Source organism: Neltuma alba, unplaced genomic scaffold (genome assembly GCF_004799145.2).
Source record: "Neltuma alba isolate B1F8T4 unplaced genomic scaffold, ASM479914v2 tig00012155_pilon, whole genome shotgun sequence".
Classification (NCBI taxonomy): Eukaryota; Viridiplantae; Streptophyta; class Magnoliopsida; order Fabales; family Fabaceae; genus Neltuma; species Neltuma alba.
The window spans coordinates 124228-147951 of NW_021636703.1; the positions used below are offsets into that span (position 1 = coordinate 124228).

Here is a 23724-nt window from a genome sequence, read left to right on the forward strand (position 1 = left end):
TGCTCAGCAGACCTTCTGACTCCCATCTTTTAATTGCACCTCGAATCTTCATAACCCTTTAAATGACGTGGGTTGTTCCCAGTTGGCAAACAGAAAAATAACCTACTGTGTATCCAAAATTGTATTATAGTACTTTTCCCATGTGCGCCATAAGTAACTTGTCTCCTGTGGCTATTGAAGTCAATATTGCCCATGCATTGAAAGACGTTTCGCCAATGTCAACTAACGAAGTAACTTTCTGATTTCCATCCTTTCCATGTCTTTTATATCCTATTCTCATATCTTGATTAATACACTTGAACGTACTTCTTTCATCTTAACACTATACATGGGAAGGATAAGGAAGAATGTTGGTTGCACTACAGCGTCTCGGCCTGAAGGTTAGACAATCCATCTCTCTCCTGAAAGTCATCATAGTGACCTTGCTTTACTGTATTGTTTTTATTTCACAAATACTTTCATTTTCTGTAATTACAGGAAGCAGTACTCATGCTGCACAACACCATGATGTCATTGAAAGTTCTCCCGTGGATATTTATATTCAAACGAAAAGAAAGAAATCTGTATCCTCAGCAGTTATGGAAGGAATATCGGAATCTGCACATGGTAAAAGACAAAGTGGTCATGCTAATATATATGGCTATCTCAACAGCACTGATCAGTTAGAACAATCCACTCATTTCGGAAGTACCTCTGCCTATATTGCACCTACTTATCAAGCGAAACTTTCTACCCAACTTCGTGGAAGCTCCACTTCAGCCATGACAACTTCAACGAGGATTGCATCCAAAGATATCACAGATTATGGAGGAGTAAGTAAACCACAACATCCAGGTATCTGTGACAGAACAATTGAACAAAACACTCAGCAGCCAGCAGATTTATCGTATTTGAGACACAATGGTAGCACGGCTACTGTGAATTGTTCCAGACTTTGCAACATTACCAATTTAGCAACTAACCTTTCTCCCAAGCTTGATAATGCTGTTGGTGCAGGTTATAATTTCATATATTTATGGGTATCTTTCTCTCACTAAATTATTCATATGTGAGAATTAATTCTTTTTATTTTAAATTTGCAGACGAAGATGAAGCGAATGGTGACTCAGATTGTGAGGTTGACGTCGTAGATATAAATGATTACGATAACGTCGATCTATCCACAGAAGGCTATATTGATGAAGGTGATGCAGATTATGTGTGCCATTATTATGGTGCTTTGATGTGGTTTAACGAAAGGCTTAAGAGAGCTCCTTCCAATGAATATCCTTTGTTCTCTATTTGTTGCTGCCATGGCAAAATATTGGTTCCTCTTATGCAGCCTCCACCAGAAACATTTCGTAAACTTTTCTTTGACAAAGATAACCCACAATCAAAGCGTTTTTTGTCAAATATAAGGGCATACAATAACATGTTCTGTTTCACTTCAATGGGTGGAAAGATAAACCATTCTATTAATAACACTGGAGCAGGTCCCTATTCTTTCGTTATGTCTGGTCAGAATTACCACTTACTAGGAAGCTTGCTACCTCCTGAAGGATCTCAGCCAGTCTACTCTCAGCTCTATATATATGATACTGAAAATGAAATATCTAACAGAATATCCGTTGTCAGGTATGACCAACTTATAACTTTATTTAATGTCTATATCATTAGCTTGAATTTCTAATCATAATTTCTAATAAATTATTGCAGTCCTTATCAATAATATACTTTGTCAGCCTTAATATTTGTACTGTACATATAAAAAACATCGCATGAATTAATAATAAGCAATGAAATTATTATTGATATTGCCTTAGATTTAAATGTCCCAATAAATTAAGGCCGAACTATCTCCGCATAAGTGATCCATAAAATGTGATACTAACTTTCTCAAAAGAAAAATCAGTTTGCCGTTATCATTGCTACTTAAACATTGTTTAGACATTGGGACTTCTTTTGTGAAACATTATTTGTGTTCTTACTAACAACACTAACTCTTCTGTTCAGCAAGCATTGTCATAGGTCTGCAATTGATCAAGGAATTACACAAGAAATAAAGGATTGTCTTGACAAACACAATGGCCTTGTCATTAGTTATCGATGGCATCTAAATTCTCAAGCGTGACCAGCATTCTAATGTCAATATTCGTCTCATTAGGAATTCAGATCACAGTGATAGGGTCTATGATATGCCAACAGCATCTGAGGTTGCTGCTTTACTGGTTGGAGACTTTGATAGATCATATTTCAAACGAGACATAATTGTTGAGAAAAGAGCTGGAGCATTGCAAAGAATTGATGAATTGCACAAAGCATACATTCCCCTGCAATATCCTATTATTTTTCACTATGGAAATAATGGATATGATTCAACCATTAAACATCGTGAAACCACTCTTACTCAGACTAAAAAGAGGAAGACTCTAACCCCACGGGAGTACCTATCTTTTAGATTGATGGATAGAAATAATGAGCAGTCTGTTTTGCTACACTCCAAAAGGCTACTTCAACAATTCATTGTTGACGGATATACAATGGTAGAGAGTGAAAGACTCAATTATATCCGTAATCATCAAAAAGAGCTACGGGTGGACATGTACAGAGGTCTCACTAATGCACTCACCAGGGGTGAGACAGATCCATCTCGCACAGGAAAAAGGATTATACTTCCATCCTCATTTACTGGGGGAGCCCGATATATGGTACAAAACTATCAAGATGCAATGGCACTATGCAAATTTACTGGTTATCCTAACTTATTTTTAACTTTCACATACAATCCAGCATGGCCAGAAGTAAAGAGATTCTGCAACAGGCATAAATTAAATCCAGCTGATCGACTAGACATATTATGCAGAATATTCAAGCTGAAGCTTGAAGCGTTAATGAAAATCATTAAGGAACAAAAAAATTTTGGAAAAGTAAGAGCAGGTAATATTTAATCCTCCTATCGGTGTGTTATTTTCTATATATTTTGCCAATCTACTATCATAGCATAGTTAATTGAAATTCATAAATAAATTTACTATTACAATTGGTCCTCACTATACTGTTTGCAATACTTTTGTTACTTAAAATCATGCGTCTCATTTTATATATTGAGTAATGCAGATTGCCTTTTTTCTCCTTGTGTTAATATATTGACTTTTAATTTAAATATATTCATAAGAACTATGTTTATTTTATTTATTCAAGTTAGGAAGTAGCGGGTTACCATAAAAACTTTTTCTAAGCTTTTATTTTTATTATTTTATCATGTGTTTGTCACAGTAGAATTTGTTTCCCAACTTTTATCAAGGTAGAATAACTTTTGACTAAGTAGAATAAAGTAACATTTAAATGCATTATACAAACATGCATAAATATACTTAAAATTTGCATGCATACTTTCAATCATTATACACAAAATTATGCTTTTAGTTGAGTTGCCTAACCAAATTGTGATATGACAAAATGACTTTCTTAAACATTAAATAATAATTACGTTTTCCTCCTGCAGAAATTTATACTATTGAATTTCAGAAGAGAGGTTTGCCACATGCTCATATTATTCTATTTCTAGATCCTTCTGATAAACCAAACACTCCTGATGATGTAGACAAAATGATATCTGCAGAAATACCAGATAAAGAGAGAGATCCATTACTATATGATCTTGTCAGCAATTACATGATCCATGGACCGTGTGGAGCTTCTAACAAGAGATCTCCTTGCATGAAAAATGGGAAATGCTCTAAGTACTTTCTCAAAAAATTTGTTAACCAAACCTCGATAGACGAGGAGGGTTACCCTACATATAGGAGAAGAAACGATGGAAAGACTGTTAATAGGAAGGGTATTCCATTGGATAATAGATATGTTGTTCCTTACAATGCCACTTTGCTGAAGCTATTTCATGTCCACATTAATGTTGAGAAAACAAATCAATCAACTGCAATAAAATATTTGTTCAAGTATGTTAGTAAAGGAAACGATCGAGTTGTTGCTGGCATATACAACAATGATCACTATGACAATGGAAACAATGGTTTCGACGAGATCTCTCATTATTTGAACTGCAGGTACATTTCTTCCTGTGAAGGTGCATGGCGTATTTTTTCATTTGATATCCATCATAGATATCCCTCTGTAGAGCGCTTGAGTTTTCACTTACAGGATCAACAGGCTGTTTTCTATTTAGACAAGGAATCAGTTAGCTCATTAGTTCACAGACCCAGAATTAAGGAATCAATGTTTCTTGCATGGATGGAACGAAATTTAGATGATCCATTTGCCAGGACTTTGACATATGTTGAGTTTCCACAATATTATACTTTTAACAAGCAAAAAAGAATTTGGAAGTTTAGAGAAAAGGGATTTGCGGTTGGGAGGTTAGCACATGCATCGCCCTCTCAAGGTGAAATATACTACCTTAGAGTACTATTGACAAAAGTAAAGGGACCTCACAGTTATGAGCAGATAAGAACTGTAGATAATGTTGTCTACCCAACTTTTCGATCTGCTTGCTATGCTCTTGGATTAATTCATGATGATCAAGAGTTCATTGACACAATAAAGGAAGCATCATTTTGGGCTACAGGATGTTATCTCAGGAGATTCTTTGTGTCCATGCTACTATGTCATTGCATATCACAACCACACCTGATATGGGAACAAACAAAAAATCTCTTATCTGAGGACATGTTCTACGTACCTCGAAATAACCCTAGGTCTGCAGGTAAATTCAACTACAAAATACTTCTATGCAATTTTCATAAACATAAAGTTTGTTTTGTCTTCTTCAATTTATAACATTACTATTGATTGAATGAAACAGATTTAAACATAAGTGATGATGACAAGCAACAGGCATGCTTGATTGAGATTGAGAAGTTGCTACAGATAAATGGCAAATCTCTCCATGATTACCCATTAATGCCAACGGCAATATCTACCGAGTATTTTGATATCAGGAATCATTTGGTCCTTCAAGAATTAAACTTTGACAGAGATATGTGTCAGAGAGAAGCGGATAGATTGGTAGCATTACTGACAGATGAGCAGAATACTATATTCCAGCAAGTAATGAATGCAATGAACCATCCAAATGATGAGTTCTTTTTTGTGTATGGTTTTGGTGGTACAGGAAAAACTTTCTTATGGAAAGCACTCACTGCATCAGTTAGAGCTCAAGGTGGAATAGTGATCAATGTGGCATCCAGTGGAATAGCTGCAACCTTATTACCATCAGGTAGAACTGCACATTCAAGATTAGCAATTCCAATTGATATTAATGAAGACTCCACATGTAACATATCACAAAATTCACCATTGTGCGACCTCATCAAATTCGCAAAGTTGATTATTTGGGACGAAGCTCCAATGGTCAAACGTTTTTGTATAGAAGCTGTTGATCGGACCTTTAAAGATATTATGAAGTGCAACCATCCCTTTGGAGGCAAATGTATTGTCATGGGAGGAGACTTCCGACAAATATTGCCTGTGATCCCGAAAGGTAGTCGTGCGGATGTCATCAATTCATGCATCAACTTTTCTCATTTATGGTGTCATTGCAAGTTATTCCAACTTACAAAAAACATGCGGTTATCTACAAGTTCATCCACATATGATTCAAGGTTACAACAATTTTCAAATTGGCTTTTAGACATCGGTGATGGCCAGATTGGATTGCCTCATGATGGCATGGCAGAGATAGAAATCCCAAATGATCTTCTAATTCTAGATTCTCATGATCATCTTCAATCAATTGTGCATGCCACATATCCTGATCTATTAGATCATTTGACTGATTCAACATATCTAACTAATAGAGCTATTCTGGCACCAACAATTGAAGTTGTTGAGCAAATTAACGATTATATGTGTTCCTTACTACCTACTGAAGTTGTTGAATATTTTAGCTCTGATTCTGTTAGTATTGTTGATCAAGGCAACACCTCATTCCAAGAGTTGTATACAACAGAATTCTTGAACACAATAAAATGCTCTGGCTTACCTCCACATAGACTTGCCTTGAAAGTAGGAGTTCCTATAATGCTCATGAGAAATATAGATCAGGCTGCAGGACTCTGTAATGGCACAAGACTGAGGATCACATTTCTTGGTAAACACTTTATTAAAGCAATCGCTCTCAATGGCACAAGTCAAGGTCAAGAAGTTTTGATCCATCGAATGGATATGAATCCATCAGAATCTAAACTACCATTCACATTGATAAGAAGGCAATTTCCCATCATCCTATCATTTGCTATGACAATCAACAAGAGTCAAGGACCATCAATGACCAATGTTGGCCTATACCTTCCTAGACCTGTCTTCACACATGGCCAGTTATATGTTGCTCTGTCAAGAGTTAGATCTATGGATGGCATCAAAATTCTAATACTTGATTCAGAGAAAAAGCCAACCAACAAGACGATGAATGTGGTCTATAGAGAAATATTTCAAAACATTGTGTGGAGCTCATTGGTAATTTATCCCATACATGTGATTCATTGTTAACTCTAAATGCCTTTCTACTTGATTGAAATTATGTACTTTATATCTTACATTCATTAATTTCTTTTGCATATTTCTACAGTGATGGCTACAACATCTTTCCAAGATGATCAGCTGGAGATGACACTATTCCACTACCAGTCATGTATCTCAACCTAAGTGTAAGTCAATGACACCTACTAAGAATTTTTAGAAACTAATGTGAATAGTGCTTTCTCCCAAGTTGATCAAACTACTTTCCTTACCTTTGTTGTTAATGATTAAAAAAAAGGTTCTTCATTTATTTCCTAACCTATGACGCAATTCATTACATTAAAAGTTTCAAACAATAGATATTCTACATATGAAAAATCAAATTACAAATTATCTTATTCAATGGATTGATTCACAGGAAAGCAAATATGGTCGCTGATTGGGTCGCCATGTGTCCTTTTTTATTGGGTGATTAAACCTCCACTGCCTGTGTCAAAATTATTACTCTTTGATTTTAAAAGAGACGCTATAGTGACAGGATGAAGTTATTGTTGTTTGTTATCTTAATTTCTTTCATTATGACATTAAATCTTTTTCGATTTTACAAAATGTGAATATTACCTCATGCTTCAATTCATACTTTTCCATTTTCAATTGCTTTTATGGTTGATACTTCTCAGAATATCACTTCCCGTGCAACGCACGGGGGAGAAATCTAGTTATTCATTATTATGCGTACTTTCACAACTGTTTAGGATAATGACTTCGAACTATTATTAGTTAAATTCTAAACACAACAAAATAGATTATTTTCGTAGAAAAAATCAGTTACTTAATTTAGAAAATTGAATTAAAACATCCATATTTAATCAATAGATGAAAAAGAAAAAAGACATAACCAGCTGATTAATTAGTTAGGTTAACTGACAAGGATGAAGTCACTATTTTGAGAATCAGATCAAATTCACTGATTCAACTATTGAAGAATTACGATATGATTTGATCTTGGCTCTATTTTTGTTTTTTTAACTTCAGATCGTGGTTCCACTTCAGTTAACAGAGAAAATTGATTATCCCAAAATAAAAAAAAAATATAGCTGAACCAATCAAGACCAATTAAATTGATTCCAAATGTATCTCCACACACAAAAATTTACCGTTCATCAGATTGAAGTAAAGGTGGTAATACAAGTCATCCGCAATTGCGAACTTCCATTTTTTAAAAATATTTTTAATTTTCAAATTAAAGTAAAATTTTTATAAACTAAATTCAAGTTTTTCTTATATTTTTCATAAAATTAATTAAATTAACTAAGAATTTGTATATATAAACATATATTATGTTTTACATATAATTTCTCTTTATATATAAAATTGATAAGTTGCTAAAATAGAAATGAGGAATCAAACATGAAATAAGTTGCTAAAATAGAACAAGTACTAAAATAAAAAATAAATAAAAAATTGAAGAAAAATGAGTCAGCCAGTCAAACCACAAGTTTGGGAGGCAGAATGAAAAAGCCAACATTCACGAGGCTATTATTTTGCCAACCCAAATTGTCATTTCTGTGGCCAGATTGTGAAAATAGGCCAGACTAGGCTAGACCTTGTTCTTAACAGGCCAAACCTGTTTTATAGTTTATTGACATGAGTCTGGTCCGTGGTCTGTTACAGACTTATTCTTTAACCTGAACTTGGCTTGTATAAAGGTCTAGCCTGGCCTGAGTCTTGTTAAAAAGCTTGTGTTTTTTTAAAAAAATTTAGTCTTGTCTTTTATTTAAATTTTAGTGTCATAAATACTATTTTAAATCTTAATTACAATTTACAAAGATTTTATTGAAAACTAATTCTAATTGTATGATAAAATTTGGAACAAGACTACATTTAAGTACAAAATGAAAATTAAAATCAAGACAGATAAATAAAGAGAAAAGACTATTAATTTTACAATGAATAAATAGGGTATCATAATTTAATTATCATAACACGTAAGTTAATTAATTTATCATTCTTGGAACAAAATTTTTCTTTCCTATTTTATTTATATTTTCAAAATTTAAAGATCATAGTATTTATTGATATTATTATTTTAAATTATATTTTTATCTTCCCTTGTCAACTAAACTTCAAAATCCATGGAAGCATTAAGCCATTAACTATACGTTAAAATTAAAAAATAAATTAAAGTAGCATATTAACAATAGTATTATTAACTAATTTTCTCATATATTATAATTATAAATTTATAACAGGCCCACGCTAGCCTAATAGGCTTAATAGGCTTATCAAAGAGTATAAGTCTGGCCTATTAAATTAAACAGGTCTTTAAATAGGCCTGAGCCTACTTCATTTGGAAAATAGGCCAGGTTAGGCACGGCCAAATACATGCCAGGCAATAGACTTCTGACAGGCCACTTGATTTGTTTTCACCCTTGGGCCAAAACCTATTTTATATTGCTTGCTTTGACTGATTTATAGTTCATTCAGAATCATAATATTCCTCCGGTTTTAAATATAAAACCGTTTTTGTAGTGCACTTTATATTATGAAAGGAGTCTTATATTTATGACAAGAGGAGTATTAAATTGTGAATCAATCTTTTCATCAATTCAATTATTAGATGAGAATTGAAGTTTCATGTAAACAAAATGTTGTGAGAATTAGGTTAGAGAGCTAACCAAATCCATTTACACCTTATTAGATGAAATAAATAAATAAATAAAAATAGAGACTGTAATAGAAAAGTGGACTCACGAAGGCAACTTGAGATACATAGGCCATGGCCATGAGGAGAAGGAAGACAAAACGAAGACTTGCAACGTTACTCATGATGCCTCAAATCTATGTTTCACTCTCTTCAACTTACTAATTGCACTTGATATAATTTCATAGCTTATTATATATAAGAAAGGAGAGGGGTATAAATGTCATTTTAATGCGCAGATATGTACTGCTAGTTCTATACTAATTAAATTAATTGAGTTTGCGTTATTTAATGCCATCAAATGAGGCAGGTTTGTTAATGCTAGCGGATATAGAAAAAAACATATTAATTGAAAGTGACATTTTTTTATATTGATCATGTAAAAGCCAGTGTAAAAAGCCGGATAAAGCCACCCATTCATTATATAAATATTAGAGAAAAATGAAAATAACTACTTGCGCGTTTAATGAGTGATGTGGCACGGATTTGAAGGAAATTTAACATCCAGAATGAGAATCTTAATTTACTCAATTTAACAGAATCTTAGAGCGCAAGGTGATTGGATCAGAGCATATTCAATTTTTAAATTTTCAAATTTTCAAATTTTATTTTGTTTTATTTCTAACTTGTTAAGGCAAAAGAGAAAAATGATGATGTTGTCATTATTAGATTTTGAACGTGGATTGTTTCAGTAGTTTTTTTTTTTTGGTCCAGGATTGTTTCAGTAGTTAACTTCTATACAGTTCGGCCAACAAGATCAGGTGCTAAAAACGTAACTCCAACTTTGTAAGAGTGTGTGTTTTAGCCTATTTATCTATCTACTCTTCCGATCCTTAATATAAGACTCATTTAACTAATTTGATTAGATTAAGGAAGTTAGGTAAGTTAGTTAATTATAAGAAATGTGATATATTTTTTCTAAAACACCATAATCATTTTTCTTAGTACCCCTCTCCCTCTTTTACTTGATTATGGTTGAGGGAGTATCCATAAGGGTTATTTAGAGAAAATTAATAAATATGAGAAATAAGTCTTATATTTAGGACCAAAACCAATTCAAGAATTAGGTCCTATATTAAGGACTAGAGGAGTATTATTTATTAATTTCAGTCCTTAATTTAAAAATTAGTTGACTAATTTAAATAGATTAAAAAACTAATTAAAGTTAGTTATTTGTAATAAGTATATGTTGTTTTTTTAAAAATATTCTTATTAATCATATATATTAACTATAATTATTATTTGACGAAACATTTAAGGCAAAACTTAGGTCAAGTGCTTTAGATCCATTAGGTCCAGTCAACCAATCAAATATTGCCACCTGGATTATATAATATTGACACTGTAGCACTTAACCCAAAGATTCCATCAAAATGCCCCGCTCGGTATCTAAACAAATTTCGTCTTCTCCGCTGCTGGGACTTTGAACCATGAGTCCATGACTTATTCTCTTTCTTCCCCAGCCACGTTTACGACACCTATTTTTTTGTGCAAATCGCACTAGTCCAGAAGCAAAACATTCATCTATTGATGGTTCTCTCCCACTTCCACAGTGATGCTCTCTCTCTCCTCACCTCTCTAAGATGATCTCTACTATCCTCAAACCTTTTGAATCATGACCACTCCGTTGCCTTTGCCCAGCTTGGAACCTAAAGGAATAGTGGAAGCCATTTAAATGGGCGATGCAAAGGATACTCTGTTCTTGCTCAGTCTGCGCTAGATTTCTCAGCAATGAGATTATGGAAGGACAATCGAAAACCGGCGAGTACGAACCCGTCACTGGCAACCAAGAGTTTCTCGAGAGCGTCCAGTCTGAAAAGTAGTGAGTCGGGTAAATGCTGGGGAGAAGAGAGACGGTGGTGTTCCGATGGTGAATAAGAGCTCTGCTGCCATGGATGAACTCAGGAATTTCTCTTCCGGGTTGAAACCATGTGGGGTAGAAAAGGGGTTTAATTAGGCTAACGGCGGTTTAACAGAACTTTTAGGGTTAAGTGCTGATATGTAAAAATGATTTAGGTCGCAATGTTTGATTGGTTGACTGGACCTAATAGACTCAAGATACTTGACCTAAGTTTTCTATGTATATTTAATATGTGCAGTTACTATAAAAACAAAAAACTACTTTAAAAAAATATATAAATAAAAAAAATAATAATATAGGGTTTTATATTTAAAATTAGATTAAATGTCAAATCTATTTTTTATATAAAAGATAAAAGGTATTTATCTACCCATCTATCTATCCCATTTATAAAAGTAGGGTCCTCGGCAAATGTGCAAATAGAAGGCACCATGCGGCCGTCCTCCAATCTCACATATGACATCGTTCAGCCCTCTTGTTTAAAATAAAATATTTCTCTGATTTTTAATATAAGATTTATTTAACTAATTTGATTAAATTAAAAAAATTAAGTAAATTAGTTAATTATAAAAAATATGATATATTTTTAAAAAAATGTTATAATCATTTTTTTTAATATCTTTCCTCCTTCACTTACTTGATTATAATTGAGGGAGTATCTATGAAGGTAATTTAGAAAAAATTAATAAATATGATAAATAGATCTTATATTTAAAACCAAAATTAACTTAATAATTAGGTCATATATTAAGGACTAGAAGAGTATTTAGTTTACTTAAAAAATAATTAATAACTCCCAGGTCTACGCAGCTGCCATCCCACGATTATAGCGTTGTAATTTCCTTGGGCATATTTAACATGTTATGTACTAAAAATATGCACTATTTAGTCATGGTACTTACCATGCATATAATTCCTATGTAGTTTATTTTTTACATTTCATATAAATAATTCCCTAATGTTTCTCTTCATGGTTATTATAAATTCCCATGTATTTTCTAAATTTCAAATAAAAATCTTTTAAAAAAAGTCATAACCTATCCTCTATCATATCTAGGGCAGACGTCCAAGCAGAACGCACCATGCGGCAGCACTCAACTATCTTAATTAAGATAAAATATATAGTTTACTAAAAAATATAATTAATAAATCTTATTTAGATCTCATGACATCCCGATAAATTTGATAACTGCTTCCAATGCATACAGTTCCTATGAAATTTATTTTTCACCTTTTTTTTAACAAGAATAAACGCATTTCATATAGATAATTCCCTAATTTTTGTCATTATGGTTACTATAACTTCCATTTTTTCCTGAATTTCAAATAAAAATATTTACCTGGTCAAAAAAATTAAAAAATATTTAAAATATCATAATGGAACAAAATAACTGATTTACTCATGAGCCATCTCATTAGATTTTAATTCGTTTTAATCTCCAGTAATTGACTGTTTGTTTTTCACGAAAGTTCGGTTTTTAGTATCTTGTCAATAACACATTTAAAAATAAAAAAAAGACACAGTATAACAAACCGACCATTTTATAAAACGGGCATCAGAGTTTAAGAAGAAAAAAGTATTATTTGAAATAATAAAATAAGAAAAAAATTTAGTCAAAGTAATAATATCATTTGCGACAACATATTTGAGATAACATTATTAGTTATTTGTTATAAATGTATGTAATTTTTATTAAAATATATTTTCTATGCACTGTAGCTACTCTTAATGGAAATCTTCTTACTACGTGCTATCAATATAGGTAGTTAAAAAAAAAATTATAAATTTGGAAGATAAAATTAATTCAGATCTTATGTTTAAAATCAAAACAAACCCTTGTCTCTATTTGGCATGAGGGAATCGGCCGAAGGCAGGGGATAGGAGCAAAAATTTGAATAAGCACGACTTAAAATATTAAAGAAGTGGAGTTAAACTTTTAATTAATTTTTTCTTATTCTTTTATTTATCAAAATTTCACAACCTCAGTACTTATGCAATTTTTCAAATTAAGCTCACTAAAATTTTTCCTCTTCTCCAATCCCCTCATGGCTAATACCAAACACAGGGTAACTCTTATATTTAATATTGTAGGTAATAATTTTTTTAAATATATACAAATTAGTTATAAAATAATTCAAATTTAATTCAGAAAAATTCCCTAACCTTAGAATATCCTCGAAGCATGTAGTAACTATTTCACCCTATATAAACTAAGGCATTGCTTTATTTCTTGTTTTGGAAAAAATTTTTGTCTAAAAGCCAAAAAAAAAAAACTTGCTTGATGGTTGATTTTAAATTAAATGTTTGTTAAAAAATTCGTTTTACAAAATAAAAAAAATTAAAAATAACTACATGTTTTCTATTTCTTTATTCTGCTTTTTTCACTTTTTCTGATTCCTCCAATTCTCCATTATTGCTACAGTCTTCACCCTCTCTCTTGTCATCTCTTAATTTTTCAGGTTGGTTTCAAAATAATTTTAAGTTTTTTTTTTTTTTTCGAATGCAACTTTTTAGAATAATCATCCAAATATAAAATTTTTTTATTGTCTAAACTTGTTTTACAAAAACGATTTTATAAAGCTATTACTACAAAAAAAAAAAAACATAGTCAAATAAGCCCTAAACTTTTATTATAAAGAAGCAATACTACGCTACATGAGTAACATATTTAAAGTTCACAATATTTATTTTGGGAAATTGGCGATAATTAAGAACACTTATTAATTACGGGCACTTGGGTTTTCCATGTTTGCTCATCCAGTTGTTGTAGCATGGACACTCTTCTTTGTGACCATACGTTCCTGATGGTACACACAGACATTTCTTGCAACATAAGTTGCAGTAGAACAAACATCTGTTTCTGTGGGAAGTCTTTGAACAACGATAACTGCATGCACTTGGACATTCTGTTGAATGAAAATCAATTAATTAGAATTTTGCGCATCATTAATATATAATCGATCAAAACTAATTACTTCTCCAGTCATTAATATACGATATAATAAACTAATTTGAGTAGACTAAAAATGTTAATTAAATTAGTTATTGCGATATTTTTTTTAAAATACCCTAATCATTTTTCTTAATTCTCTCCCTCCCTTTCTTACTTGATTATTGTTAAGGAAATATCGATAGGGTTACTTTGAAAAAAAATTGATAAACATGTAAAATAAGTCTTATATATAGGACTATTAATATCAAATCTTAAATTAGATTTTATATTAAGGACTGAAAGAGTACGATCTTGATATGAAGATATATGATTAAAAATATGTCAAATTACATAAACCTTCCCCAAAGTCTGAATCATGTATTAGCATCTCCCTTAACCTTCAAACTTACTAATTAACCCCATTTATGCAGATATCTCTAATACTCCTCCGGTCCTAATTATAAGACCCAATTGACTTATTTGAGGAGATTAAGGAAGTAAGTTAAGTTGGTTATTTATAATAAATAAGTGTTGTCATTCCTAAAATATCCTTGCTAATTAAGTATATTGGCTAAAACTATCATTATTAGAAGGATTATCTTGAAAAAAAAATGCATAAATATAAGAGACAAAATGGATTGGGTCTTATAATTATGACCAAATAAAAAGTCAAATTGGGTCTTATAATAAGGACCGGAGGAGTATATCAGTTTTGCACCCCCTTGAAGTTTATTTTGTTTCTATGCATATAACTCCTTCAAACTTTAAATTATATGCAGATAAATCTCTTAAACTTTAATCCATTTACAGATATATAAATGATGAACAAAATAATAGTATGTGAGTTATTTTCATAAATATAAAAGTCAGGTTTATTGTAAAATTTTAAATATTAGGAAGGTCATTTATGCATGACATAAAGTTCATGGCTTTTGTATAGTTCACCCTTAATAATATTATGAATTTGGGAAGTAAAATTAAAATTGAATAGCGTTAGCATACATACGTTCTGGGCGAAGTGATCCTTCTCCACCAGCCTGAAAATTATGATAATAGAGAAAGGGAAAATAAAATTACTCTGAGCTCATAAGATGAAAATGAAATAAAAAAAAAAAGTCCGGAATTGTTACAAATGGTTGGTAAGAAGAATAAGAGTGATTCCTTTTTTAATGTACAACAAATAGAAAATTGAAATATTTATTAAATACAAAACAAATTGTTCTATTCTATTTCATATTTTCATTATCAATTTCTCACTATTATGTGTGTCTCGTACTTTGAATTTATTTTAAGAATTCAATTAAGTTGAATTCTAAGCACGAGAAAATGGATTATTTCGTTAAAAAAATCAATTACTTAATTTTGAATGTTCGAAACACATAAAATTGAATTAAAATATCCATGTTTAATTAAGAAAAGGGAAAAGAGGGAGAAAAAAAAGGAAGAAGACATAACCAGCTGATTAAATAGTGTTTAACTGAGAAGGATGAGATTACTATTCTGAGAATCAGATCAAATAAGTTGATTCAACCAGTGAAGAATTATGATTTGATTAGCCCCCAAAAAAAATAAAAATATAGCTGAACCAAGCAAGACCAATTAAATGGATTCCAAAATGGGTCTATAATTCTATATATACAAACACAACACAATTATATTTTACATAATTTCTTTACGCATACAAAAATGATAAATTAATAAAAATGAGGAATCAAACATGAAGAAAGTTCCTAAAATAAAACAAGTATTAAAATAAAGGCTAAAGATATTTTTAGTCCTGTAACTTTACACAATGTTTCTTTTAATCTGTTAACTTTAAAAAGTAAAATTTTAATCATTTAATCCTAAAAGTGTTAACAAAAAATAATGATATTGAGTTCTTGAATGCTGATAAAACATTACTAAATACTAATATATTAAGTTTAATATTCAAAACAACCATGATTGCTACAAAAAATCATCATTTAAGACTAACAATTTTGGGATTAAATGATTAAAAGTATACTTTTTAAAGTTAAGAGAATAAATTAAAACTTTACACCAAGGTAAAAAAACCGGACCGGACCGGCCGGTTCAACCGGAAAACCGGTGAACCGGTCTTCAGTCTGGTCTGGTTTGCTTATTAGACCGGATATGAAATGAACCGGTAACAAACCGGTTTTAAACCGGGTAACTGCCGGTTGAAGTGGTTTGTCCGGTTTCTTCTTTTTTTCATGTTCCAGAGAGGAAGAAGAGAAAAAGGAGGAGAGTGACAGTAAAAAATTTTAGATTTGACAAAAACATATGAAAGCAAAGAGGAGGAAGACCAGAACCAGAGGGAGAGACAAAAAAGGAGAGTAGCTTGCTGATTGTTTCCGTAGAGAGCCACCTCTGTGCTGTGTTTTGCTTACTGAAATCCATCGAAGAAGTGAGTTTTTCAGAGAGAGCTGGTGAGTTTTTCGGAGAGAGGCGGAGGAAGAAGAGAAAAATGCTAGAGCATAATTCTAAAAAAAACAGAGAGAGAGGAGAACGAAGGCTATCATGTCTTGGTCTTGGATAATATCAAAGTGAAAACTGAAAAGGTTGGTGCAGAGTGTTAATGACCCTATGTATGTATAGGTTCTACTTTGCAGACTTAGAATAACTTTTTCTCTCCCTTTTTCGTTTTTCCAAAGCCTGATATTTGATTTATTTTTTTCTCTCTCATGACATGTAAATAGAATATTATGTAATAATATATATAAAAAAAAAAGAACGTCTTTCCAAAACCTGATATTTGATTTAATTTTTTTTCTTTCATGACATGTAAATAGAATATTATGTAATAATATATATATATATATATATATATAAAAGAACATCTGGCAAAGGAAAAAGAGACCAATGAGTTTTTTTAATATATTACACATGCAATCCTTATGCCATCTAGGCATATTTTTAAATATTATTTTGATTTAAAAAATTTTATTATCCAATATTTTTATATCAAATATAATATTTTCAGTTATTTTGTTATTTGTTGTAACTAAACTATTATTTTATTTTCTCATATTTTGTTACAAATGATTATTAATATTGTTATGTTTTGTTATTGTCAATTAAATTATATTATTTTAATATGACCGGTTTGATCCGGTCCGACCTCAGTCTAACCCATTAACCCTTAACCCACTTCCTCAACTGGTTCAATATCCGGTCCGGTTTTTTGTTCCTTGCTTTACACAAAGTTAAAGGACCAAATGTATACTTTAACTTTTAATTAAAAATTAAAAAATTGTGAGAAAAATGAGCTAGCGCATTGAAGCCAGAGGTTAAGCAAACAAGCTGAAAAAGCTCACATCAAAACGATTAAATTATACGCAATTTTTTTTATAGTTCATTCAATTTGTTTTTTTAAAAAAAAAACATTTGAGAAGCTCGCATTAAATTAGGTTGGCTGAAAATGAGCCAACCGGATTTGCCATTGTTTTGGCTAGTTGATTGGTTACGTCTTGTTGAACCCAACCTAGATTACTTTTATTTTATTTTTTCAATAGGCACAGGTAGAGGTAATTCTGTTCGAGATACTGTCGGGCATTAGGCACCTCTCTTAACAATGATTCAAACCTAAGTTTACCATATTATGAAAGACTAATCTATTTCACTAGATCTAATTTCCATTGTGAGCCCAACCTATATTACTAGTTCTAATTGATTTCTAGTTCATTCAGAATCACAGTATTAAATTGTGAATCAATATTTTTAACACTTCAATGATTAGTCAGATTATAATAATTCAAAAATGAAAATTCAAGTTTCATATAAACAAAATGTGGTGGGGATTGTATGTTAGCCATCTAACCAGAGCCATTTATGCCTTATTATATGAAATAATAAATCAACAAATAATTAAACATAAAGACTAGAATGAAAAAGTGGACTAACCAAGACAACTTGAGATACATAAGCCATGGCAAAGAGGAGAAGGAAGGCAAAGCGAAGAGCTGCAATGTTACTCATAATGGCTCAAATCTGTGTTTCACTTTCTTCAACTAACTTGCTGCATTTCATTAGTTCTTAACTTACTATATATGAGAAAAGGAGAGGGGTACAAATGTCATTTTGATGTCCAGATATATTCTACTAGTTCAACTTTAATTGAATTAATTAGTTTGGGTTATTTAATGCCATTAAATGAGGTATGTCCGTTAATACCAGATATGGACAGTAGAAATATTAATTAAAAGCTCCACATTTATATATTGACCATGTAAAAGCCACAACTAAAATCTAGATAAAGCCACCCACTTATATAAATATCAGGAAAAAAATAACTAACTCGCGTGTTTTATGGAATTTATAATACTAGTAAGCACGCATTTGAAGGGAATTTAATATCAAGTATAAGATTCTTAATTTATTGAATTTAATAGAATAAAGTGATTGGATCAGAGCATAGTCAACCTTATTTTGAACTGTTCCAAATTTATTTTGTTTTATTTTATGTTGTTCTTAGAATTTTATTTTCCTTTTAATTTTTTAAGGCAAAAGGCCAATCCACTTCTCTCTCTCTTTTTTTTTACAATTTCTTTTTAATATTCATGAAAGTTATTGGATTCTTTACTACCTTTCAAATGTAATACACTCACGCTGCAAGTCAAAATATATCAATTAGAGATCAATGTAAAATAATTTATCATCACAATTATATCTAATATTGACGTTGTTTTATGCTTGTGGCGTTGAATCGCATATATGCGATATTAGGCGAGACAGTTATTCTCCACCGCAGAATGTGAGATGTGGATGTGATAGTGCAATTGTAGTTGGAAGCCTGTGGAAACTGACTTTTGTGATTGTTTGATTTTGATGATATTTAATTTTCCTCCTTAAAATGTTCTTGAAAACCTCTTGTGCGCACCTTTACCCTTTTTCCCCCGCATGCACTGTTCTATACTGAGTAGTGCTAGACTCACTCCTCTCTTATGGTTATACTTCATAAACTTATGGAGTATATTATAGTAAATTGGTGTGCCTTGCGAGATCTTTTGATATTTTGACTAACATGATAGTTTCAAAATTCAATGTGCAATGTAGGTAATGTGGTAGCCTGGGCATTCAAAAAGTTATTTTCTCTTGATTGCTTCTCTAATTGGGATTTTAAACATTTTTAGTTCAATTAGCATTAATTTTTATTATTGTGAGACCATTTTTCTAAAAGTTGGTATTAATTATTTAGGCTTCCTATGCTAAGTACAATTATTTCGTTTTACCTATGCAGCGGCCACAACTTTGTTTAGGTCATGTATGAATGATTAGTTGAGAAGGTTAGTTGTGAGAAGAAACTGAATGACTGATTAAAATCAATGTCTTGTACAAGATGCACCATTATAAATTTAGGACCAATTAACTGGAGCTAGAAGCAATATTAGGTTCCAAAATATGTAATTCATTCATTCGTATCCTTGATTTCCGTTCATGCCCATAGCTAACAGCAGAAGCTGAAGGAAAGAGAGAGAGAAGAAAGTGTTAAGATTGTGTCATTTGAGATAGCAATGCAAGAACCGAGAGAGTGAATCCCCCAAGTCAAATATCAAGCATTAATTGGAATTTTGAAATGTTAGTATTTTCACAATATTGCCCCTTAAGAAGTGGGAAAAAAATCACGTCAGCCAATCACCTCCACTGCTGCCACCAGCAACCCTCATAGGCGGCTGGAACTTAAACGCCAATGGCCACCCTGTGGGCAATTAGGATTTCTTGGGGTGAATGGTAAATGTGGGTTTCTATTCTTGGATTCTAAAAATGTTATATCCATTGAGCCACAAACAATTTGGTTAAGATAGTGCCACTGCCACATAATGTATAAAATAACTATCAAGCTTCAAATATTCAAACAACAGTTGGTTACAACACTTCATTTGTTATTTATTAAATTTCATTTCAAGATAATTTAATGAAGCGACGCAAATATCCTAAAAGAGTGGCCTTTTAAACTAAATTATTTAAACGTGAAATTTGTTAAAATGTGTTGTCATTTGCTAGATAAGAATAATGATTAGCTAACAAAATATAGTGAATAATAAAGTGTCATAAATGTCTTGAAAGAATGACTTTTCAATTATTCTTTTTTTTTTAAGTTTGTATTGACAACTGAAAGAGCAGTGGTTGGCAACTTAGGGTGCAAGAATTGACAACTATCACGGTAGGTTTGACAAACTAGCCGCGATAGTTGTCAATCCTTGCACCCTAAGTTGCCAATCACTGCTCTTTCAGTTGTCAATACAAACTTAAAAAAAACAGAAAGGTAATTTGGTAATTAAAAAAATAAAATTTATTGCAAAAAGGTCCCTTGGGACTTCAGAATAATTTCATGATTTCAAGGAACTTTTCTGTATTTGATTCACTTGGGTGGGACCTAATTGAAATTCTTCCTTAAATTATTCAATTGTGAAATCTTGTAAATGGATACAATGAATAGTCAATGGAGTGCAATGGCTAATGAAGTTAATTCCCTCTTCTTTTCATAGATCAATTTTAGATTGATTGGCTGGCAATGTGTTCTTCTACTTTTTAGATGGGTATTCAAAATATAATAAAGTGCTCTTAAAGATCAATAGAAAATGACATTCACTTGTTTTTATGGCACTTTTGCCTTTAATAGAAGGATGCCTTTTGGGTTGTGCAATACATCTGCCACCTTCCAGAGATGTATGTTGAGTATATTCATTAGTATGATTTAGGACATAGTGAAAGTGTTCATGGATGACCTCTTGGTATTGAGTGCATCATTTAAGGAGCATTTGATAAACTTGAATAGAGTGTTGAAGAGATGTGAAGGGACAAATTTGGTGTTGAATTGGGAGAGGTTTTCATTTTATGGTTATTGACGGCATATTTCTTGGGAATAAAAGCTTCTAAAAAGGGTAAATGTTGATAAGGCTAAAACTTTAGTGATTGAACTACTTTCCTAATGTCAAAGCTATGGGAAGTTTTTTGGGCCATGTTGGATTCTATTAGTGGTTCATCAAAGACTTCTCCAAAATTTCAAAGCACTTTTCACAATTACTCGAAAAAGACACCTCTTTCAACTTTAGTGAAGAGTGTATGAAGGCTTTTGAAAAGCTCAAGAGAAGATTGATTTCAACTGTAACATCCTAAGTTTTATCAGGTTTTAATAGCCTCTTTTGGGTTGATTTTGAAGATAGATTAGCAATTTAATCTTGATCTTGGTGTTTGGGTTGAATTTGAGGTATGTTGGAGGAATAGGTGGACGTACCCCTCACAGGGTATGTTTGCCGCGGCACACAAGGAGTTTTAGAGGGGAGTGTCTTCTCGGGAAGGTTTGGCCGCGGCGAAGTCTTGGGGACGCCGCGGCGAAGTTGTTCAGGTGAGCGAGGTTTCCCTCTCGGGAAGGTCTCGCCGCGGCGAAGGTAGGGGTAAGCCGTGGCGAAGGTTTTCTAGGCGAGCGAGAGTTTCCTTTCGGGAAGCTTTCGCCGCGGCGAATATTGGAGTTCGCTGCGGCGAAGTGGGGTTTTCAGGCGAGTAATCCCTCTCGGGATTAGTTCGCCGCGGCGAAGATTAGAGTTCGCCGCGGCGAAAGGTCCCGAATCTATATAGTCGCGGGAGGGGTTCAGTGTGCGAAAATTAGAAAATCTGAAGGAGGAGAGAGGAGCTCTGCTAGGGTTTCGAATTTTGGCTTGGAGGGGCATTTCTAAGGATCCATTATCTCAAGTAAGTGACTTTAACCTCTAATTTACTTTCTTTTTTGGAATTTCTGAGGATTTTTAGTGGAACCCTAGGATTTTCTAAGTTGTGATGGAACTGAGGTTTTTGACCGATTGTTTTGAGTTTAATTGCTTGCTTTGGGTTAGTCTAAGTTTTTAATCGGTGTAGTTTTCTTGGATTTAAAGAATCTTGAATTTTTGGAGTTAGGGTTTATGGAAATAGATGATTTGGGATTGAGGATGACAATGTAGAGGTTGATTCTGAGTTTTGTGAATTGGGTTATGTTAAGGAGGGTTAAATTGGATGTTTAATCGGTTTAGATTTGTTGTTGGAACCTTAATTGCTCGAATGGGATGTTTGGGTATAGAATTCCTATAGTGGGTCCTTGAGGTTATGAATTTTAATTGATGTTTGGAAAGGAATTAAGGTTTAATGGATTAGTATGACTTTGGAGTGTTGCCTTGATAGATATATCCTTTGAGTTGGGTAGAGTTTTGGTGGGAGATAGGAATTTTGTGTCCCCAAGTGTTGTTTTGACCATATTATTAGTTTGAAAGCTAATATATGATGGTTGTGTGTTTGTGTGCTTGTGTAGACCGGTTGTGAGTCTTGGTGGTGCACGGGGCCACATTGTCGGTTTGTTATTCCTTGCTCAGGCGAGAGGTAACCACTTTCCAATCCTTAGTACTTGCTTCTGTGGTATTGTGAGTAGATTTGTGTTTTGTGCTCCAAGTAGTAATTGTGTTCAAACTATATGTTGTATATAAAAAGGGAAAACCGTCTTGTGGGGTTTGATTGATGATGAATGAAATCTTGAAATTGTGCAGGATATGCCACTGAATGAAGTTCTTATGAGATGTTCAATTACTATTTGATTATGATTTGAGCATGATGCATGATTCGGGAATTGGTGAGAGTTTTTGATAGTTACTACCACGTGGTAAGGCCTCCATTAATGCATGATGGTTGGCTTAGTACGTCCCCCATAGTGAGGGATAGGCCTTTTGGCTCCCTACGTCTCCCAGAGTGAGGGATAGGCCTTTTATGGCTCCTTACGTCCCCCATAGTGAGGGATAGGCCGGGTTCGGCTCCTGAAAATCCCCGAAGTGAGGGATTTGGTTGATGGGATTGCATCATTGCACTTGCATAACTTGTTGTGGCTATCTTGTTATCATATTATTTGTAAACTGCCCCACTTGACACCTCACGAGCACTATTTAGTAGTACCTAGTATTGGAAAGGTTGGTTACTGGGACTTTGTCTCACCCGTGGTTTACAATGTTTTCAGGTGAAGGTTCTCGGCGAGGGCCATCGGGAAGAGACGCAGAGGCTTGAGCTTGGTTAGCTTTAGGCCTCTAGCACTGGTATATGTATGGCTAGTATATATTGCCACAATTAGGACTACTTTTGAAAATATTTTGATTGCCCGGCTTTATGGTAAACCAGAGGAAGTGTATCTTCTCACTTGTAATTGGCCGGAGGCCTTTTCTATTGTTTGTAGAACTTTGATTTATGTTGTTGGAAACTATTTATGTGGGCTGATGTAGATGTGTTTTGTTACCCGGGCTGGAGGCTCGGAGGCCCAGTGGATATGAATGAATGATTTTAGTTGCATGCAACGGATTACGGGTTGACCCGAGTTTGAAAGTCAATTTCTAAAAATATGAAATTTTCCTTCTACTATGGTAGCTTATTTTAACAGATTTCCTTTTCTACCATAGTAGTGGTTTTGTGACGAGTTATAATGTTTTGAGGTTAAAGGGTCTTACAAATTGGTATTCAAAGCCGGTTTGTTTCTTTGAAATTGTTTCTTTTCCTAATGGCAATATACATACTTCATACATACCTTCCCTCTTTGTTTTGTGTTTCCTTTCTTCTTTACTAATGAGGGTTTCCATCCTTAGTTGGGGAGAGGAAGGATGGTACGGACACGTCAAACAGATCCAGCCGGTAATGGACCGCCTCAAGAGAATGAGGCTTTTCTGAGACAAATGAGGGAGATGATGACAGCGGTGGTGGATGAAAGGTTGAGGAAGTTTGAAGAAGACTTCACAAGGAAGCACCAAGAGTTGGTCAATCAATAG

The 23724-nt window shown here is 32.8% G+C and overlaps 1 protein-coding gene across 1 annotated transcript; it reads left to right on the forward strand.

Moving 5' to 3' along the window:
• The first annotated feature begins 328 nt into the window (after positions 1–328).
• LOC114723830 (uncharacterized) lies at positions 329–23724 on the forward strand. The gene is made up of 7 exons (XM_028910069.1): positions 329–380; positions 478–996; positions 1083–1614; positions 2144–2916; positions 3485–4702; positions 4802–6453; positions 23545–23724. Exons 1-7 carry the CDS (start codon positions 329–331, stop codon positions 23722–23724), a joined length of 4926 nt encoding a protein of 1641 aa, XP_028765902.1.